The 18,407-nt window shown below is 48.3% G+C and overlaps 1 protein-coding gene across 1 annotated transcript in view; it reads right to left on the minus strand.

Moving 5' to 3' along the window:
* Positions 1 to 9,050: 9,050 nt before the first annotated feature.
* The window catches only part of ADAMTS2 (ADAM metallopeptidase with thrombospondin type 1 motif 2), a 253,928-nt gene continuing 244,571 nt past the window's right edge, over positions 9,051 to 18,407 (minus strand). The window contains exons 21-22 of the mRNA XM_040241374.1: positions 17,716 to 17,805; positions 9,051 to 11,854 (exon numbers count right to left, since the gene is read on the minus strand). Of these exons, the coding sequence (XP_040097308.1) occupies positions 11,397 to 11,854; positions 17,716 to 17,805 (548 nt within the window). The 3' untranslated portion in view covers positions 9,051 to 11,396. The remainder of the gene's footprint in view (positions 11,855 to 17,715; positions 17,806 to 18,407) is intronic.

Raw genomic sequence — 18,407 nt, forward strand, 5'->3', positions numbered from 1 at the left:
TACCATTGAGATATGTTAATCTGGAACACATCTCTCTCACAGAAGTAACAAACCAACATTCACAGATGACGGAGTAGAAGGACGTGTGCTCATCTTCTGCTGCTGCTGCTGCTGCTGCTAGGTCACTTCAGTCGTGTCCGACTCTGTGCGACCCCATGGACGGCAGCCCACCAGGCTCTGCCGTCCCTGGGATTCTCCAGGCAAGAACACTGGAGTGGGTTGCCATATCCTTCTCCAATGCATGAAAGTGAAAAGTGAAAGTGAAGTCACTCAGTCGTGTCCAACTTGTAGCGACCCCATGGACTGCAGCCCACCAGGCTCCTCTGCCCATGGGGTTTTCCAGGCAAGAGTACTGGAGTGGGGTGCCATTGCCTTCTCCACATCTTCTGCTAGAACTCCAAAATTACAACTCGCTGCTGAACAACCATTGACAGGAGAATGTTGGATCCCACCGAAAAAAGGATACCCCACATCCCAAGGCAAAGGAGAAGCCCCAGCAAGATGGTAGGAGGGGCAAAATTGCATTTAGAATCAAACCCCATACCCACCAGAGATGCTCGGAGGGCTCAAACAAACCTTGTGCATATCTGAGGTTAATGATATTTCTCCTGGAAATCTTGATTGAAGCTTGTGCTTCTTCCAGCCCAGTGTTTCTCATGATGTACTCTGCACATAAGTTAAATAAGCAGGGTGCAATATACAGCAGGACCCAGAGACCCCACAGAAACTGAGCCAGAACTGTGTATGTGTGTCTCCTGTGGAGGTACGGGTCAGCAGTGGACTGCTGCAGGGGCAGGGGCTCTGAGTTCAGTAGACCAGGGTATGGCATAAGCCCTCTTGGAGGAGGTTGCTGTTAACCTCACCATAGAGCCACCAGAACTTTCACAGGACTCAGGAAACAGACTCTTGGAGAGCACAAACAGAACTTTGTGTGCACCATGACCCAGGAGAGAAGACCAGTGACCCCACAAGAGACTGGCCCAGATTTCTCTGAGTGTTCAGAAGTCTCCAGTGGAGGCATGGGTCAGCAGTGGCCGGCTGCAGGGTTGGGGTACTGAGTGCAGCAGTGTGTGTGTGGAACCTTTCGAAGGAGGTCACTATTATCTTCATTACCTCCACCATAGTTTGGCCTCAGGTCAAAAAACTGGGAGGGAACCAGGGCCCTGCCCATCAACAGAATATTGGATTAAAGACTTACTGAGCATGGAACCATTAAGTCACTAAAGACTTACTGAAACTTACTCAGCAGAAATGGCATGGACCTAACAGAAGCAGAAGATATTAAGAAGAGGTGGCAAGAATACACAGAAGAACTGTACAAAAAAGATCTTCACGACACAGATAATAACGATGGTGTGATCACTCACCTAGAGCCAGACATCCTGGAATGTGAAGTCAAGTGGGCCTTAGAAGGCATCACTACGAACAAAGCTAGTGGAGGTGATGGAATTCCAGTTGAGCTATTTCAAATCTTGGAAGATGATGTTGTGAAAGTGCTGCACTCAATATGCCAGCAAATTTGGAAAACTCAGCAGTGGCCACAGGACTGGAAAAGGTCAGTTTTCATTCCAATCCCAAAGAAAGGCAATGCCAAAGAATGCTCAAACTACTGCACAATTGCATTCATCTCACACGCTAGTAAAGTAATGCTCAAAATTCTCCAAGCTGGGCTTCAGCAATACGTGAACCGTGAACTTCCAGATGTTCAAGCTGGTTTTAGAAAAGGCAGAGGAACCAGAGATCAAACTGCCAACATCTGCTGGATCATGGAAAAAGCAAGAGAGTTCCAGAAAAACATCTATTTCTGCTTTATTGATTATGCTAAAGCCTTTGACTGTGTGGATCACAATAAACTGTGGAAAATTCTGAAAGAGATGGGAATACCAGACCACCTAACCTGCCTCTTGAGAAACCTATATGCAGGTCAGGAAGCAACAGTTAGAACTGGACATGGAACAAGACTGGTTCCAAACAGGAAAAGGAGTACGTTAAGGCTGTATATTGCACCCTGCTTATTTAACTTATGTGCAGAGTACATCATGAGAAACACTGGGCTGGAAGAAGCACAAGCTGGAATCAAGATTGCCGGGAGAAATATCATTAACCTCAGATAGGCAGATGACACCACCCTTATGGCAGAAAGTGAAGAGGAACAAAATAGCCTCTTGATGAAAGTGAAAGAGGAGAGTGAAGAAGTTGGCTTAAAGCTCAACATTCAGAAAACGAACATCATGGCATCTGGTCCCATCACTTCATGGGAAATAGATGGGGAAACAGTGGAAACAGTGACAGACTTTATTTTTGGGGGCTCCAAAATCACTGCAGATGGTGACTGCAGCCATGAAATTAAAAGACGCTTACTCCTTGGAAGAAAAGTTATGACCAACCTAGATAGCATATTCAAAAGCAGAGACATTACTTTGCCAACTAAGGTCCATCTAGTCAAGGCTATGGTTTTTCCAGTGGTCATGTATGGATGTGAGAGCTGGACTGTGAAAAAAGCTGAATGGCGAAGAATTGATGCTTTTGCACTGTGGTGTTGGAGAAGACTCTTGAGAATCCCTTGGACTGCAAAGAGATCCAACCAGTCCATTCTAAGGGAGATCAGTCCTAGGTGTTCATTGGAAGGACTGATGCTAAAGCTGAAACTCCAGTACTTTGGCCACCTCATGCGAAGAGTTGACTCATTGGAAAAGACCCTGATGCTGGGAGGGATTGGGGGCAGGAGGAGAAGGGGATGACAGAGGATGAGATGGCTAGATGGCATCACCGACTCGATGGATGTGAGTCTGAGTGAACTCCTGGAGTTGGTGATGGACAGGGAGGCCTGGTGTACTGCGATTCATGGGGTGGCAAAGAGTTGGACACGACTGAGTGACTGAACTCAACTAAACTGAGCATGGAACTGCCCATCAGAACAAGACCCAGTTTCCCTCTCAGTCAGTCTCTCCCATCAGGAAGCTTCCATAAGCCTCTCATCCCTCTCCATCAGAGGCCAGACAGAATGAAAACCACAATCACAGAAAACTAACCAATCTGATCACATGGACCACAGCCTTGTCTAACTCAACGTAACTGTGAGCCATGCCATGTAGGGCCATCCAAGAGAGATGTGTCGTGGTGGACAGTGCTGACAAAACATGGCCCACTGGAGAAGGGAATGGCAAACCACTTCAGTATTCTTGCCTTGAGAACCCCATGAACAGTATGAAAAGGCAAAAAGATAGGACACTGAAAGATGAACTCCCTAGGTTGGTAGGTGCCCAACACGCTACTGGAGATCAGTGAAGAAATAACTCCAGAAAGAATGAGGGGATGGAGCCAAACCAAAAGAAACACTCGGTTATGGGTGTGACTGATGATGGATGTAAAGTCTGATGCTGAAACAAGCAATGTTGCATAGGAAATTGGAATGTTAGGTCCATGAATCAAGGCAAATTGGAAGTGGTCAAATAGGAGATGGCGAGAGTGAACATTGACATTTCAGGAATCAGCGATCTAAAATGGACTGGTATGGGTAAATTTAACTCAGATGACCATTATCTACTACTGCAGGCAGGAATCCCTTAGAAGCAATGGAGCAGACATCATAGGCAAGAAAAGAGTCTGAAATGCAGTACTTGGATGCAATCTCAAAAACGACAGAATGAGCTCTGTTCATTTCCAAGGCAAACCATTCAATATCACAGTTATCCAAGTCTATGCCCCAACCAGTAACGCTGAAGAAACTGAAGTTGAACGGTTTTATGAAGACCTACAAGACCTTCTAGAGCTAACACCCAAAAAAGATGTCCTTTTCATTATAGGGGACTGGAATGCAAAAGTAGAAAGTCAAGAAATACCTGGAGTAACAGGCAAATTTGGCTCTGGAGTACAAAATGAAGTAGGTCAAAGGTAACAGAGTTTTGCCAAGAGAACACACTGGTCATAGCAAACACCCTCTTCCAACAACACAAGAGAAGGCTCTACACATGGACATCGCCAGATGTCAGTACCAAAATCAGATTGATTATATGCTTTGCAGCCAAAGATCAGAAGCTCTATACAGTCAGCAAAAACAAGACCAGGAGCTGACTGTGGCTCAGATCATGAACTCCTTATTGCCAAATTCAGACTTAAATTGAAGAAAAGTAGGGAAAACCACTAGACCATTCAGGTATGATCTAAATCAAATCCCTTATGATTATACAGTGGAAGTGACAAATATATTCAAGGGATTAGAGCTGATAGAGTGCCTGAAGAACTATGGATGGAGGTTCGTAACATTGCGCAGGAGGCAGGGATCAAGACCAGCTCCAAGAAAAAAATGCAAAAAGGCAAAATGCTTGTCTGAGAAGGCCTTACAAATAGCTGTGAATAGAAGAGACGTGAAAGGCAAAGGAGAAAAGGAAAGATATATCCATTTGAATGCAGAGTTCCAAAGAAGAGCAAGGAGAGATAAGAAAGCCTTCTTCAGTGATCAGTGCAAAGAAATAGAGGAAAACAATAGAATGGGAAAGTCTGGAGATCTCTTCAAGAAAATTAGAGATACGAAGGGAACATTTCATGCAAAGATGGGCTCAATAAAGGACAGAAATGGTATGGACTTAACAGAAGCAGAAGATATTAAGAAGAGGTTGGTGGAATACACAGAAGAACTATACAAGAAAGATCTTCATGACCCAGATAATCACAATGGTGTGATCACCAACCTCGAGCCAGACATCCTGGAATGTGAAGTCAAGTGAGCCTTAGGAAGCATCACTATAAACAAAGCTAGTGGAGGTGATGGAATTCCAGTGGAGCTATTTCAAATCCTGAAAGATGATGCTGTGAAAGTGCTGCACTCAATATGCCAGCAATAAAACTCAGCAGTGGCCACAGGACCAGAAAACGTCAGTTTTCACCAATCCCAAAGAAAGGCAGTGCCAAAGAATGCTCAAACTACCACACAATTGCAGTCATCTCATACGCTAGTAAAGTAATGCTCAAAATTCTCCAAGCCAGGGTTCAACAGTATGTGAACTGTGAACTTCCAGATGTTCAAGCTGGATCTAGAAAACACAGAGGAACCAGAGATCAAATTTCCAATATCTGTTGGATCATCAAAAAAGCAAGAGAGTTCCAGAAAAACATCTGCTTTATTGACTATTCCAAAACCTGTGACTGTATGGATCACAACAAATTGTGAAAATTCTGAAAGAGATGGGAATACCAGACCACCTAACCTGCCTCCTGAGAAATCTGTATGCAGGTCAGGAAGCAACAGTTAGAACTGGACATGAAACAACAGACTGGTTCCAAATCAGGAAAGGAGTACATCAAGGCTGTATATTGTCACCTGGCTTAGTTAACTTATATGCAGAGTACATCATGAGAAACGCTGTGTTAGATGAAGCACAAGCTGGAATCAAGATTGCTGGGAAAAATATCAATAACCTCAGATATACAGATGACACCACCCTAATGGCAGAAAGCAAAGAAGAACTAAAGAGCCTTCTGATGAAAGTGAAAGAGGAGAGTGAAAATGTTGGCTTAAAACTCAACATTCAGAAAACTAAGATCATGGCATCAGTTCCCATCACTTCATGGGAAATAGATGGGGAAACAGTGGAAACAGTGGCCAAGTATTTTTGGGGCCCTGCAGATGGTGACTGCAGCCATGAAATGAAAAGACACTTGCTCCTTGGAAGAAAAGTTATGACCAATCTAGATAGCATATTAAAAGCAAAGACATTCCTTTGCCAACAAAGGTCCATCAAGTCAAAGCTATGGGTTTTCCAGTAGTCATATATGGATGTGAGAGTTGGACTATGAAGAAGCCTGAGTGTTGAAGAATTGATGCTTTTGGACTGTGGTGTTGGAGAAGACTCTTGAGAGTCCCTTGGACTGCAAGGAGATCCAACCAGTCCATCCTAAAGGAAATAAATTCTAGAATATTCGTTGGCAGGACTGGTGCTGAAGCTGAAGCTCTATTTTGGCCACCTGATGCGAAGAAATGACTCATTGGAAAAGACCCTGATGCTGGGAAAGATTGAAGGCAGGAGTAGAAGAGGACAACAGAGGATGAGATGGTTGGATGGCATCACCAACTCAATGGACATGAGTTTGAGTTAAACTCCAGGAGTTGGCGATGGACAGGGAGGCCTGGCATGCTGCAGTCCATGGGGTCTCAAAGAGTGGGACACGACTGATCGACTGAACTGAACTGAATATTAGGGGGGAGAATTTCAAATCATTTTTTAAATAAAATTGTTCTATTCATAAAGATAAAAGGATAATGTTAGCAACAAGAAATGCAGTTAGAAATCTGTACGCCCTTATGAGACGTCAAAATAGTAAAATAGCTTATTTTTTTAACAAGACAGTCAAAAATTGATAAAACTGCAAGGAGAAATAGACAAATCCACACTCAGTGGGAGGTATTAAGACAACTTTCTATCAAGTTAATGGAACAAGAAGATAACTAAATCAAAATACAAAAGATTTGAATAATAAATTAACAAATTTGACTTATCAGACATATATAAAATACTGCATTCAACAGTTACCGGTGCATATTCTTTAACACACATGTGCAATTAAAAAAAATTGACTACCTCATGGGCCATGATGTAGTTTCAAAGGATTGAAATATTTGCCAAAATAGTTTTCTGATCATAATGAAATGAGCTAGAAATCTGTAACAATCCATAACCAGAACATGCTGTGCATACTGTGGGCTAAGTTGCTTCAGTTGTGTCTGACTCTTTGCGACCCCATGGACTATAGCCCATCAAGCTCCTCTGTCCATGGGATTCTCCAATCAAAATTACCGAAGTGGGTTGCCATGTCCTCCTCAGACCATTACCTAATGTTTGGAAATTCAGCAACATGCTTAAAATAACCCTTAGGTAAATGAGAAACTCACATTGTTAGAAACTATTTGGAATGAAATGACAAAAATGTATGAAATATCAAAATCTGTGGGGCACAGCTAAAGCTCTGGAGAGAGAAATTGATAGTCACAATTGCATAAGAGTTTAAAAAAGATAGAAAATCAGTGATCTAAGTGTTCACCTAAAGAAACTAGAAGAATCTTATTTGAACCAAGGCACTGGTTGCTTCAGTGTGCCATAGGGTCACTCACACATTGTGTAATCTTTATGTGTATTTGAGGTTAATCCCTGAGGAGCCCCCGTAGATGAAGCTACAACTGTGTGGGTCATGAGGTTCAGGGAGAACAGGCTGCATGGCCTCTAAATGGAGGTGTACTGTGTCCCCCTGGGTTAAGAATGCACAGTGGAGTATAAGCCCCTGGGTATCACCATGGCACGGCTGCTCTGGGCACAGTAATCAAGGGCCCACAGGGTACCTAGAGGAGGGAGTGGTGGCCACATCCTCCGTGATGACGTCATTTGGTTCCTCCTAACCATTTACGGCATCCTTCAGAACGCACAGACCGGGCATTCCTCACCACTTCTTCTACAACCCAAGGCGTATTTTCTAAAACAACCTCGCTGGGCTATCCAGTTATGAATTACCTGTGCCAATACTTAGTCTCAGTTCCTGCTTACCCAAAGTCTCTTAACTCTAACTTCTAACACAGACTCTCACATACACCCATCCCAAGTTCCTCTTCCCCATTTAAAAGAACTAACTGTACTATAAAAACAGTCAAAACAAATCACAGCAAAGAACAAGAAGAAATGCTGTGTATTCCCAAGCCACGTACAACCCCTGTACAAATTAACGTCTTCTTTTTTTCATATAGACCATTTTTTAAAATGAAATGACTATTTCATTCCAAATAGTTTCTAGCTTCCATGTTTATTGGCTGTGGTGGGTCTTCGTTGCTGCACGTGGACTTCCCCTAGTTGCAGCGACTGGGGGCTTCTCTTTGCTGCAGTGCCCAGGTTTTCTTATTGTGGTGGCCTCTCTTGTTGTGGAGCATGGGCTCTAGTTGTGCACCATTCAGTCGTTGCCGCTTACAGGTTCAGGAGTTGCAGCTTGCAGGCTCTAGAGAGTGGGCTCAAGTTGTTGCACAGGCTTGGTTGCCATGCGGCTCCTGGGGTCTTCCTGGAGCAGTGATTGAACCCGTGTCCCCTGCACTGCAAGGCAGATTCTTAACCACTGGGCCACCAGGGAAGCCCCCAAACTAATACAATTTCTGATTGCTTCCTCTCCCCAGTGCTGTGTACAAACTGCCTGATTCCTACTTGGTCAGGGTAGCAGAAATCACCTCTTCTGCCCTTCAACCTTCCTCTCCCCCAGTATCTGCTAATATCAAAGAGGGCCAGAGAGAATGCACTTTTCTTTAAAAGTGGAATCCTGATTGTAAGTAGGATTACCAAATTTAGCAAAAAAAAAAAAAAATACAGGATTCTCAGTTAAGTGTGAGTTTCAGAGAAACAGTAAGTAATTTTTAGTTGCAGCGTGTCTTTTCTTTAGCTGTGCTGGATCTTTTCTGCTGTGTTGCCTTTTCTCTAGTTGGGGCGAGCAGGTGCATATTCGAGTTCATGCTGCGGTGGCTTCTCACATTGCAGAGCACAGGCTCGGGAGTTGTGGCCCACAGGCTTAGTTGCTTCACGGCACGTGGGATCTTCCCAGACCAGGGGTTGAACCTGTGTCTCCCGCATTGGTAGGCAGATTTGTCACCACTAAGCCGCCAGGGAGGTTCCCCATACTTATACTAAAAAGTTCACTGCTGTTTTTCTGAATTTAAAATTTAACTCAACATCTAGGTTGTTGTTTTGTTTGTTTTTTTTCCTGGAAACCCAATTATAGGAGAGAAGGGGTTGTAATCAGGGAGGAGGGAGTGTCTGGAGATACTTCACCTCCACTTTGAACTAAAGATTGACTTAGGAGCCTTTGGCTAAGTTATGTTCCCTGGAGAACTGACTCCATGGGGAGCCAGGAGAGGGATCGGTCCTTATGGGTGCCTCTTGCTCTTATGGGATCCCACCTGGCTCACTGCATACTGGTCCTTCTAGACCTTTTGGCTTTGCCAGGGCAGCACATCCTTCTGTCTGCTCAAGTTTAAGCTGGGAATGGAGGACAAGTGTAGTCAAGGTAACAAGCAAACACAGGCATGATATGCAAAAACACAGACGTTTTTACTTTAATAAGTTATAAAATCAAGGAGCCAAATTTTACTCTACAGAAAACAAATGTATTGATTGCTGTCATCAGAGAGATAAAAACGCTGTGATTGAGTTCAGCACCAGAATAACCCATGCGACAGCTGCCTGTCAGACAGGGAGTACATAGTCAAAATGCTTCATCGGATAAAGACTTTGCTATTGAGCACCATTTGTATACTCCAGACAAACAAACAAAAAACCGTAAAGTACATATGAAAGGCTTATACGTGAAGTTCCATGGGTTTTCCAAAAGGAGTAGATCAGAGAGCCAGGTCCCAGAACTCTAGCATGAGTCTTCCCACGAACATGAAGTGGCCCTTGGGCCCCTCTGCTGACTTTCCAGAGCAGTGGACAAACAGGACCCCTGAGTCTCAACCTGGTGTTAGGAAACCTTGGCTCAAAGACTGCCTCTGCCTCCCTCAGGCTGCAGGAGCCTCTCTGGAAGCTCAGGACTGTTGCTAAGCCAGCTGTCCAACCACCTTCAGTGCAGCGGAAACTTAACAGTGTCTCAGAGCAGGTGAGCACTGCTTCTTAGAGAGACCTCTGAGGACCATCTAACCCGGAGAAGTCTGTGGATTATGGCCCAAGGCATTAAGTATGGCTTGCTGAGCTATGGCCACGTGGTCTATAGTTCCCAGAGGGCATCTTTCTTCCTGCTGCAAAAGACAGATCCCCCTGGGAGTGTCCCACCTGGGGGTCTCCCCAAAGGCTTCCAGCCCCCAAGACACATAGCCCTGCTTTGCTGAGATATGAGAACGGAGTGTTCCCATCCTGTGGCTCCCGAGAAAGGTAAACTGAGTAATACTCTGGCTAGAGCTAGTCCAGAGCTTCCTCAACATTCTAGAGCAGACCCCAGCCAGCACTGCCCAGCCCTTCAGTCTGTGAGTAGCACCAGTTGCCATGCGTTCAGCCAACGGAGGAAAGCCGTGGGTCTATTTCCTAATGATAGAGAGGTGGGGTTGCAGAAGTGCTTCACACTACATCTTGTTAAAGAAGTGATACTAATGATATATATTCAGAAATATTTCCTGCAGTTTGGTTCTTAGGAGCCAGCAAGCTCCTAAGAGGACACGTATGAGAAAGTGTGGAACGTGGTGGCAGCGGGGAGGGAGGCGGGCTGTGCTGGGGAGACGGGGAGGCTGGTCCTCAGCCATTTGATGGTTGGGCATCATCCCACCTGTCCCTCACTGTTTCCTAGAACCGTAACCCGTCCCTTAGACACACACAGAGACACACACACACACATGCATGGGTTCAGATAAAGGTATTTAGCACCTCAAAACTCAAAAAGCAAACATCGTGGTGTTTTCTTGAGCCTCAGTATTTTCATCCACAGAATGGGGAATGGAACAAGAAAGAGTTCTCTAAGATCTATGACTGGTGAGAATACAAAGTCTTTAAAACTTTCGTGGACGTGAAAAGCTTAAGAATTACATGTCAGGCTAGGCCCAGCTAAGGAGCTAATGTGCTTGGTCCTGTAATTTCAGGAAGTTTAAACTACATGTTCACACACAGAAAAACAACCCCTGACCACTCCCTGGATTTTCCAGCAGAGTGCATACCTCCCTCATCCTTCCAGTGACTTGAGGAAGCAGAGAGTCTCTCTGGGGAGCCTCAGGCCTGAGGCCAGGCTGGCCAGAGGTGACAAGCAAGGCCAAGGTTAGTGAAGAAAAGAGAGGTGTGAGCGCCTGGGAGTGCCAGCTGGTGACCACAACTCATCCACACCACCTGCCTCACCACCACCTCCAGTACTGGAGTTTGCTGGAATTCATGACCTCCACTTGACTGCATTCGTCTTAATGACTGGTCACTTAGGAAATAAATCACTGTTTCTTCTAAGAGCCCCGTGGGTCTCGTACCTCAACCTGGAGATTGGTAGCAACTGTCCTGCATCTCCAGCAGGGTTGTCACCGCAAGAAAAAGATTTGCAATCACTGCTCAGAAACTTGGGGCAAAGGTTTTTTCTCTCCCTCCTGCTGTCCCTCATTGATGGGAGGTATAGAGCCTCCATATTCCTCTCTACCCCACACCCAACCCCAGTAGAGGACTTAGAACATTCCAGGACTAGGAAACATAGGTACCAACCTAGTTGCCACATGGTTACAACTATGTGTGTGTGTGTGTGTGTGTGTGTGTATAATGTAAATATACCTATATATTTACATTATTTTCCTTTGTTTCCTCAAAACCTTTTGGAGTCAGGAACCTGACTTCATCTCCACAACACAGGAGTTGCCATGGAATATCTCTATAAGCAAGAAAAAAAAAAGCTATTGATGCTATCTTTCCATTTTATTAGAACTTTCCGAGCATCTCTTTCTTCCTCATCTCATCAATGAGCTCTTGGATTCTTTGGTTTCTGGTCTTTTCGTACGGGCTCGGTCGTCGAGGGATCAGGTTGGGTGGCTGGACTTCATCTTCCAGGCCATGGATTTTGTAGGGCACATCCACAGCGTTGGTTTCTGGATGGTCCTCGGTGGCATTGTTGCTGGAAGTATTGAGAGGCACCTCCAGGGGTATGCCTGGCGGAGGCTGCACCTCCATGACTAGAGTGGGCACTGGAAGGGTGGGCATGAGCTCTTCAATGTCGTTGTGCTTTCCGGAGTGGGGCTCGGCCCTGTCGTCCACGTCAGTGAGGTTGTCGTGCAGGTTGCAGGACTTACAGCACAGCTTATTGTAGCCTGGGATGGAGCAATAGCGAGACAAGACTTCCATCCTACAGAACACTGACTTGTCACCTTGGCAGCGGCCCTCTGAAAGAGAAAAGTGGGACAAATAACCAAAGGACAGATAAGGGGGACCTTCTTCCCCCACAGGAAGCAGTTTGCTGGAGGAGGCATTTAAAAGAGCCCAGAGACAGCACAGAGGCAAGCAAGCTCACACAGAAACTGTGTGGTTTAGAGACGAGGGAGCCCTTGGGCAGGGCGGCGTCCGGGGACCCCCGCCCTGGAGTGGCGTCACACTAGCTGTGAGCAATGCTCCCCTCTTCCAAGCAGGCCCCAGGTGAGTCCAGATGTTTCAGTATCTCTCAAAGTTGGAGACAGAAATGAGGTCTGTTCTTAAGGAGTGATTCCAAGCCCAAAGAATTGGGCTTTGTCAGATCTTCACATGTGAGATCCCAGTGGTAACCTCAGTGACGTTCTGTGGCACAGTTTGACTCTATTTGCAATCATCTTTAGCCTGTAACTATAGCAAAATTAAACCTAAAAGAACCAATTGCTAACGCCCCAAAAAGCAAATCCCGGAGCCTCGGTTATGGCCTCGCCATACTCCTCCACATCTTGTTTCCATCTTCATCCAAACCCCCCAGATGAGCTTTGCTTCTGAAAAGTGCCTACATAAAAATTAAAAGTCACCCAGACTTGTCTGGGATTTCTTCCACCTGCCTCAACTTATGTGACACCCTGTGTCCTGCCACTGCATCACCCACCACACGGCTCTGCCACAACTGGGCTTCTGGTCATTTTCCAAAGTGCTCCAGAACTCGATGCCTTCACACAGGCCAGTCTAGCCTTACATGTAGACCCAGCCCAGCATATCTGCCACTTTCTTTCCCACCCAAGATCTGCTCATCCGTGGTCCGAGTGCATGGAGAAGCCTGACTCTGCAGAGGCCACTGTTGTCTCTCTTGTTTCCTCTTTCCTCATGGCTGTCTCCTTCTCGGCCTAGCTCCAACCTTGTCTGCAGTGATATTAATAAGACCCACTCCTCTTGTCTTGTTCTCAGCCTCTGTCTTCTTCCCAAATTTCTACCCGCTTCCCTTTCCACTAACACCTAATTCCACACATAAATTAGATGTTATTGAGATGATTTACAAAAATTCATTCAACATAGAAGAATAAACCATTTAACGGGATATTTGATCCATCATAAATTCCTAATCACTGACCTCAGTGGGCCCCACTCTCCAACTATGTTCCCTGCTCAGCCACTCTCTACTCTTCATAATGGGCATTTCAGACTTTTCCCATCTGCTGTGCCCTCCTATCCCTTCAGCCTCCTTGGGGCAGATGACATCTCCTACTGAAAGGAAGCAAAGAGGGGAGATAGGAAGGTAGGAAGGAGGGAAGGGGCACCCACTGGTGGGAACCACATCTGAGATAGTTACTCTTTGCACTAGTGCAGGGTGTGTTCTGCATCTACATGTAAAGCTATGCTAACTTATTGAGATATCCTGTAATAACAGACAGGCAGGCCCTCTCCCATGTGAAAGCCCGTGGTTCTGACATCTTCCCTCTGCTGGCCATTGCTCCAGCTTATAGTTTCACTTTACAAGCTGGTAACGCACTTACTTGGACACCAACCTCAAACTTTTGGAGCTTCAGACTCTTGGATACAACTGCCTACTAGATACCCCTCAATTTCTGTGGCACCAAAAGTAGGCTCCATGCGTCCAGCCCAAGTCCACGGCCTCCACTGGCATCACCCCTCTCAGAGAATGGTCCTTCATGCACACAAGCCAGACCCTAGGGACCCCTGTCCGGTCATCTCCAAGTCCATCAGGATTTCCGCTGATGCTCTTGACATATCCACGTTCCCCTCTCTCCTGCCTCCACTGAGCCAAGCTACCTCACCTCTTGGCTGCACTGTGGAAAGAACTTCCTTTCTGCCCGTCTCCTTTCTCCCTCCTTCCTATCTAGTTAGCCTGCTGCAGGTTCTTCAGCTGGATATATGAACACGTCACAGTGCAGACTGAAGCTCCCGGAATGCCTCTCCCTTGGTTCAGGATGAGGACCTGCCTCCTCCACCCCTCCAGGCTCTCAGGCCTTGCTTGCCTTGCTCTGCAGGGTGCTCCCTGTGGCTGCACGCCCTTTGCACATACTATGTCTCTCTTCTTCCTCATCCTCGAGGCTCAGCTGACACCCGTCCTCGTTGGTCGAGCACTGCCTGGCCTCCCTGGGAGGCGGCATCCCGCAGGGTGTGGTCTAGTGGTGCCGCAGGTCTCCCCTTCCCAGCACCTCATCCCAGGTACCAAGTCCACATTTGCTATTGGGTAAGGTGACTAATGCCTGACAGTTTCATCATCCTGAAAGCTACGCAGGGCAGAGCCCAAAGCTGTATCTGGGTGCCCCTTTATCCCAGAGCCTAGAACAGAGAATCAAAGAATACAGAAGTGTTCCATGGGAATAAGACAGATGCGAGTAGCTGAGTAAGTCCAAAACAAGGAATTTGTGGATGTTAGAATAGCAGTGCTACAGGCAAGAACGTACAGGGGCATTTATCATCAGAGAGGGACCCAGCCTTGACTCTGAGCTTCTAAGTGGCCGAAGTGAGGAAACATGACTGGGCAAGGGCTGACGACATGAAGAGCTAGGGACAGATGGGCTGTTTAGGAAAAGCCCGGGTCTTCCTAACCCTGAGATGGAGAAACAGGCCAACATGTGGAGGGGAGAGGCAGATGGTCTTGCACAGAGGGTTAATTCCAGAAATCAAACTAAAATGATCCTGAAATGTGGCTTTCAGGGTTTTAAAACCTTGGATAAAGTTTTACATTAAATATTCAAGATCTGAGACAGATGAAATCAGAATAGTGCTGTTTGAAGCTGGGTGGAGCATGCTCAGAGCCTCTGCTCCCTTCCTCCCTCCTGGCCCCTTTACCCTCCCTGGCAGCCACTGAGGTAGGCACATGTAAACCATACCTACAGCCCTCAGGAGACACAGGGGGCTTTGGTAACACTAGGTGTGGCATCTCCCCCAGGCACTGGCCATCAGCTGGGGCAGGGAGGCCAGAGGCCTAGATCTCAACAAGGATGGGGCAGGCCTGGCCGTGCTGCTGGGACTGGGCCCCCCTGCCCCAGAGACGCCCTCTCCCGTCGCCTGAGCCGCCTCCTTCACACAATATCAGGACTGGCATTAAGCATCTCCCTCACTTGTCTCTCGCCAGGCGGGGATCCTGAGAAGCTGGTGTCACGTCAGTCTAGGGTAGGGGTCTGCCAACCGCACGTGTTGGCGAGTTGGTCCCTCCACCTGGTTTTGTAAATAGGGTTTTATTGGAGCAGTCCTGCTGGTGGCCTGCCTGCAACTCTAGACAGGGTGCCCTCAGCAGGGATTTCTCCCGACCTGTCTGGGCAAGGAGACTTAGTGGATGCAGCTCATCAGTTGTCTTGGTCTCCTGTCTCTTGAGCTGGGAGTCTTTCAACGATCAGAGCTCTGGGCAGGCTGACCTCAGTCGTGGCTACTGTGACACCCACCCAAAGGCTGCTACCTGGCACCCTGTGCCCTGACGCCCATCTGCACAGTGCTGGGTGGTCATCATTTCTCATGAACTCCCTCCGCCCTGGAACAGGACCCCTTCATGGGAAAGGGAAGGACAGATGTCCAGATTAGGAGGTCCCATGTTGGACCTTGACATGCTGCGTGGTCCTTGCCAGCAAGGGGAGTGGACACACAGGCCCTGTGGACCCTGAGGGCAGGCCGTGGGAGACAAGGTAGGCATGGCTGGGCACACACCTGTGTGACTGCTGCGGGCCAGGAGCTCAGAGGTACAGCTGCTTTGTCCTTCTCCAGCCTAGGCTCTCCGGAGGCTGGCCTAGCCCTTGAGTTGTGCCAGGAGCCAGGGCAGTGGCCTGATGGTGGCTCAGGGCACAGTGACCTGGACATTATCTCTGCTACTAAACACATATTCCCATTCCACAGGCTCAGATCCCAAAGATGGGCCCTGTTCCCAACTATGAGGCCTTATCTACAAGGAGAGAACCGAGGTGTCCCTGCCAGCTGCCTGTTAGCACTAAAGGTTCAAAAATCATGGTGGGGTGTCTCCATGGGCTACTATCATATTTTGAAAAATGCCTGGGGAGGGGGCCTCAGCATCTATGCTGAGCAGGGGAAGAGGGACAGGAAAGTCACTGGAATCAGAAACTGAGGAACTGATGTCCCAGAACGGCACCTGCAGCTCTACAGCGCCGTCGGCCACAGAGGTGAAAAGAAGGAGGCAGCAGCGTGCCAGACCCAAGCATCCAGTTTCACTGAACTTTTATTGAGTTTATTTGTGGGATGCATGACAGGAAGTCTTTCCACGGTTAGTAAGAGTAAAAGATCATTTTCACAGTCACTTTGGCACACACTAACGTTGTCTCATAAAAAAACCAGAAAAGCAACAACAATGGAACCTATATAATACGTCATTAGATACATACAAAACACTAATAAAATATCCCTGATGAACCAAAGTGCATATAGACAGAGAGCACAATGCCCAGGACTGTTATTGCACCTTCCCAGAGTCACGCGTGTCACTCACATCGCCTAAGTCAAAGTTGGAAGTTAACAGTCGTGAGAATTAGTATGTGTTACACCGCGTATTTACATAACAGTAACTAGTGCCAAGGGAGAGCTGGACGCTGTCCAGCGGGGATGCTATGAAGAGGGGACAGGGCTGGGGCAGGAGGGGAGTGGCCAGCTGGACTGCTGCACTGGTCACACCAAGGGCCAGGCCAGTCACCCTCTGGTGTAAGGCAGTGCCAGCGGCAGGGTGCTAAGGGCTCCAACAACAGTCAGCGCCAAAGGTGATCCCGCGCCTGGGGCCCTGCACAGGCCTGGGCCTCCTGGACTCCTGGACTCAGCCAGGCCTCCTGAACTGAGAAGTCTTATCCTTGGCCAAAGGTGGGTGAGCCGGCCGCCTGCCTCTAGGTTGCACTGCCTGCCTCCTGCCTGGGTCATGTCTCCCCTCTGAAGCTGGAGCTAGCAGCCAATTCTGTTACCTTTCAACTTTAAGGCATCTTCTACATAGTTTTATCTAAGCAAAAAAGCAATAAAAATTGAGGTAATTCTGTAGTTGTTCACACGGGTAGGCGGCCACATCCACGTGAGACAGCCTTGAACTCTCACTTTCTCGCCCCTGTGCATGGGGCCGTGTGCACACGATGAGAAAGGCCATTGGAGCAAATGGACAGAGAATGGAAGTGGCGGCGTGTCCTGATGTCCCACCGCAGGGACACATTCCCTGCCTCTTCCGCTTGACCTGAACCCCAAGAGGGGCTGGGTACGGGGGCCAAGGGTTGTGTGAGCTGGACGCAACGGCCACAGGAAGCAGGCCACGGTCACACGAGTCAGGAGGACACACTGAGCACAGGGTCAGCAGCAGCAGCAGCAGAGGAGGCTGGGGAGCCCCTGGCACACTGCTGGACACGGGCTGGGCGCCAGGCTGGTGACGCTCAACTGCACGCCCGAGACCCCTCTGGGCTCCCTCGCTGGGAGGCGGCGTTTGAAAGGGGGCAGGTGGGCGCCCCCTCAACTTCCAACCTGCAGCTCCAGCCTGGAGGGCTATGGCCCTGTGAGGCGGTCACAAAGGGGTCACATTCACACCTGGGCCTCTGGCCCCTCCAGCACCACGACAGATCTTTGCCCCTTTGAAAGCCATCACCACCAGGTCCTGGCACCCCCACAAGAGGCCAGTGCTCCGGGCCGTGCCTCTGCAGGACTGGCCCTCCCGGCCGGGTGGCTCCAAAGGAGACAGCCGGGCACAGATGCCCGGAGAGACAGATTCCACCAGCAGAGCTTAGGGAGAGTCAGGGTAGCTTCCCATAGACAGAGAGGAGGGGCGCCCACGGCAAGCTCCACAGGGCGCAGGGCATGCACCGGAGGGCAGAGACAGAGTTATAAACGGGCCGGTTACTTGACGAGGTCTCCTGGGCTGGCGAGTTGGGGTCCGGTCGGGATAGCCACTGGACCACGTAGCTCTTCTTGGAGGGGTCAGAGGTGTTTCCTAGAGGAAAAAGACAGGCACCTGTGGCTGCTAGGGTACCGGGTCTGGGCCTCCAATCCACCCACCCCAGACAGGAGGGCTTCGTGGACTCTGGTGTCCCAGGGACAGACGGGCCCCAGTCACCCTCCAGGCCCAACTCCTGGCTCTCCTACACCAAGCATCCTGGGCCTCAGCTGCACAGGGTCGCTCCCCATGCAGGCCCCACCAGCACCACCTTATCTTGAGAAGTGCTGGGAACAAGAGATGCTGGCTCTACACTCCCCTCGGCTGGGGCACACCTGACCGCCAGAGCTCCCTGGTCTGTAGCAGGGACTCCTGACTGGGCTTATGTCATGAGCTGTCATGGGGACCAGAAAGAGGTGATGTGTGTGCAGCCCTTGGCAAGGCACCCAGCGCAGTCAGTGTTCTGGCTGTTCTCCTCTCAGGGCATTAGGCTCCCTCTGCACTCACACAGGTACTCTTACTCACACAGGTACCCCTACTCACACAGATACCCCTACTCACACAGGTAACCCTACTCACACAGATAACCCTACTCACACAGATACCCCCTACTCACACAGGTAACCCTACTCACACAGGTAACGCTACTCACACAGGTA

This window comes from Oryx dammah, unplaced genomic scaffold, assembly GCF_014754425.2.
Source record: "Oryx dammah isolate SB20612 unplaced genomic scaffold, SCBI_Odam_1.1 HiC_scaffold_5, whole genome shotgun sequence".
Classification (NCBI taxonomy): Eukaryota; Metazoa; Chordata; class Mammalia; order Artiodactyla; family Bovidae; genus Oryx; species Oryx dammah.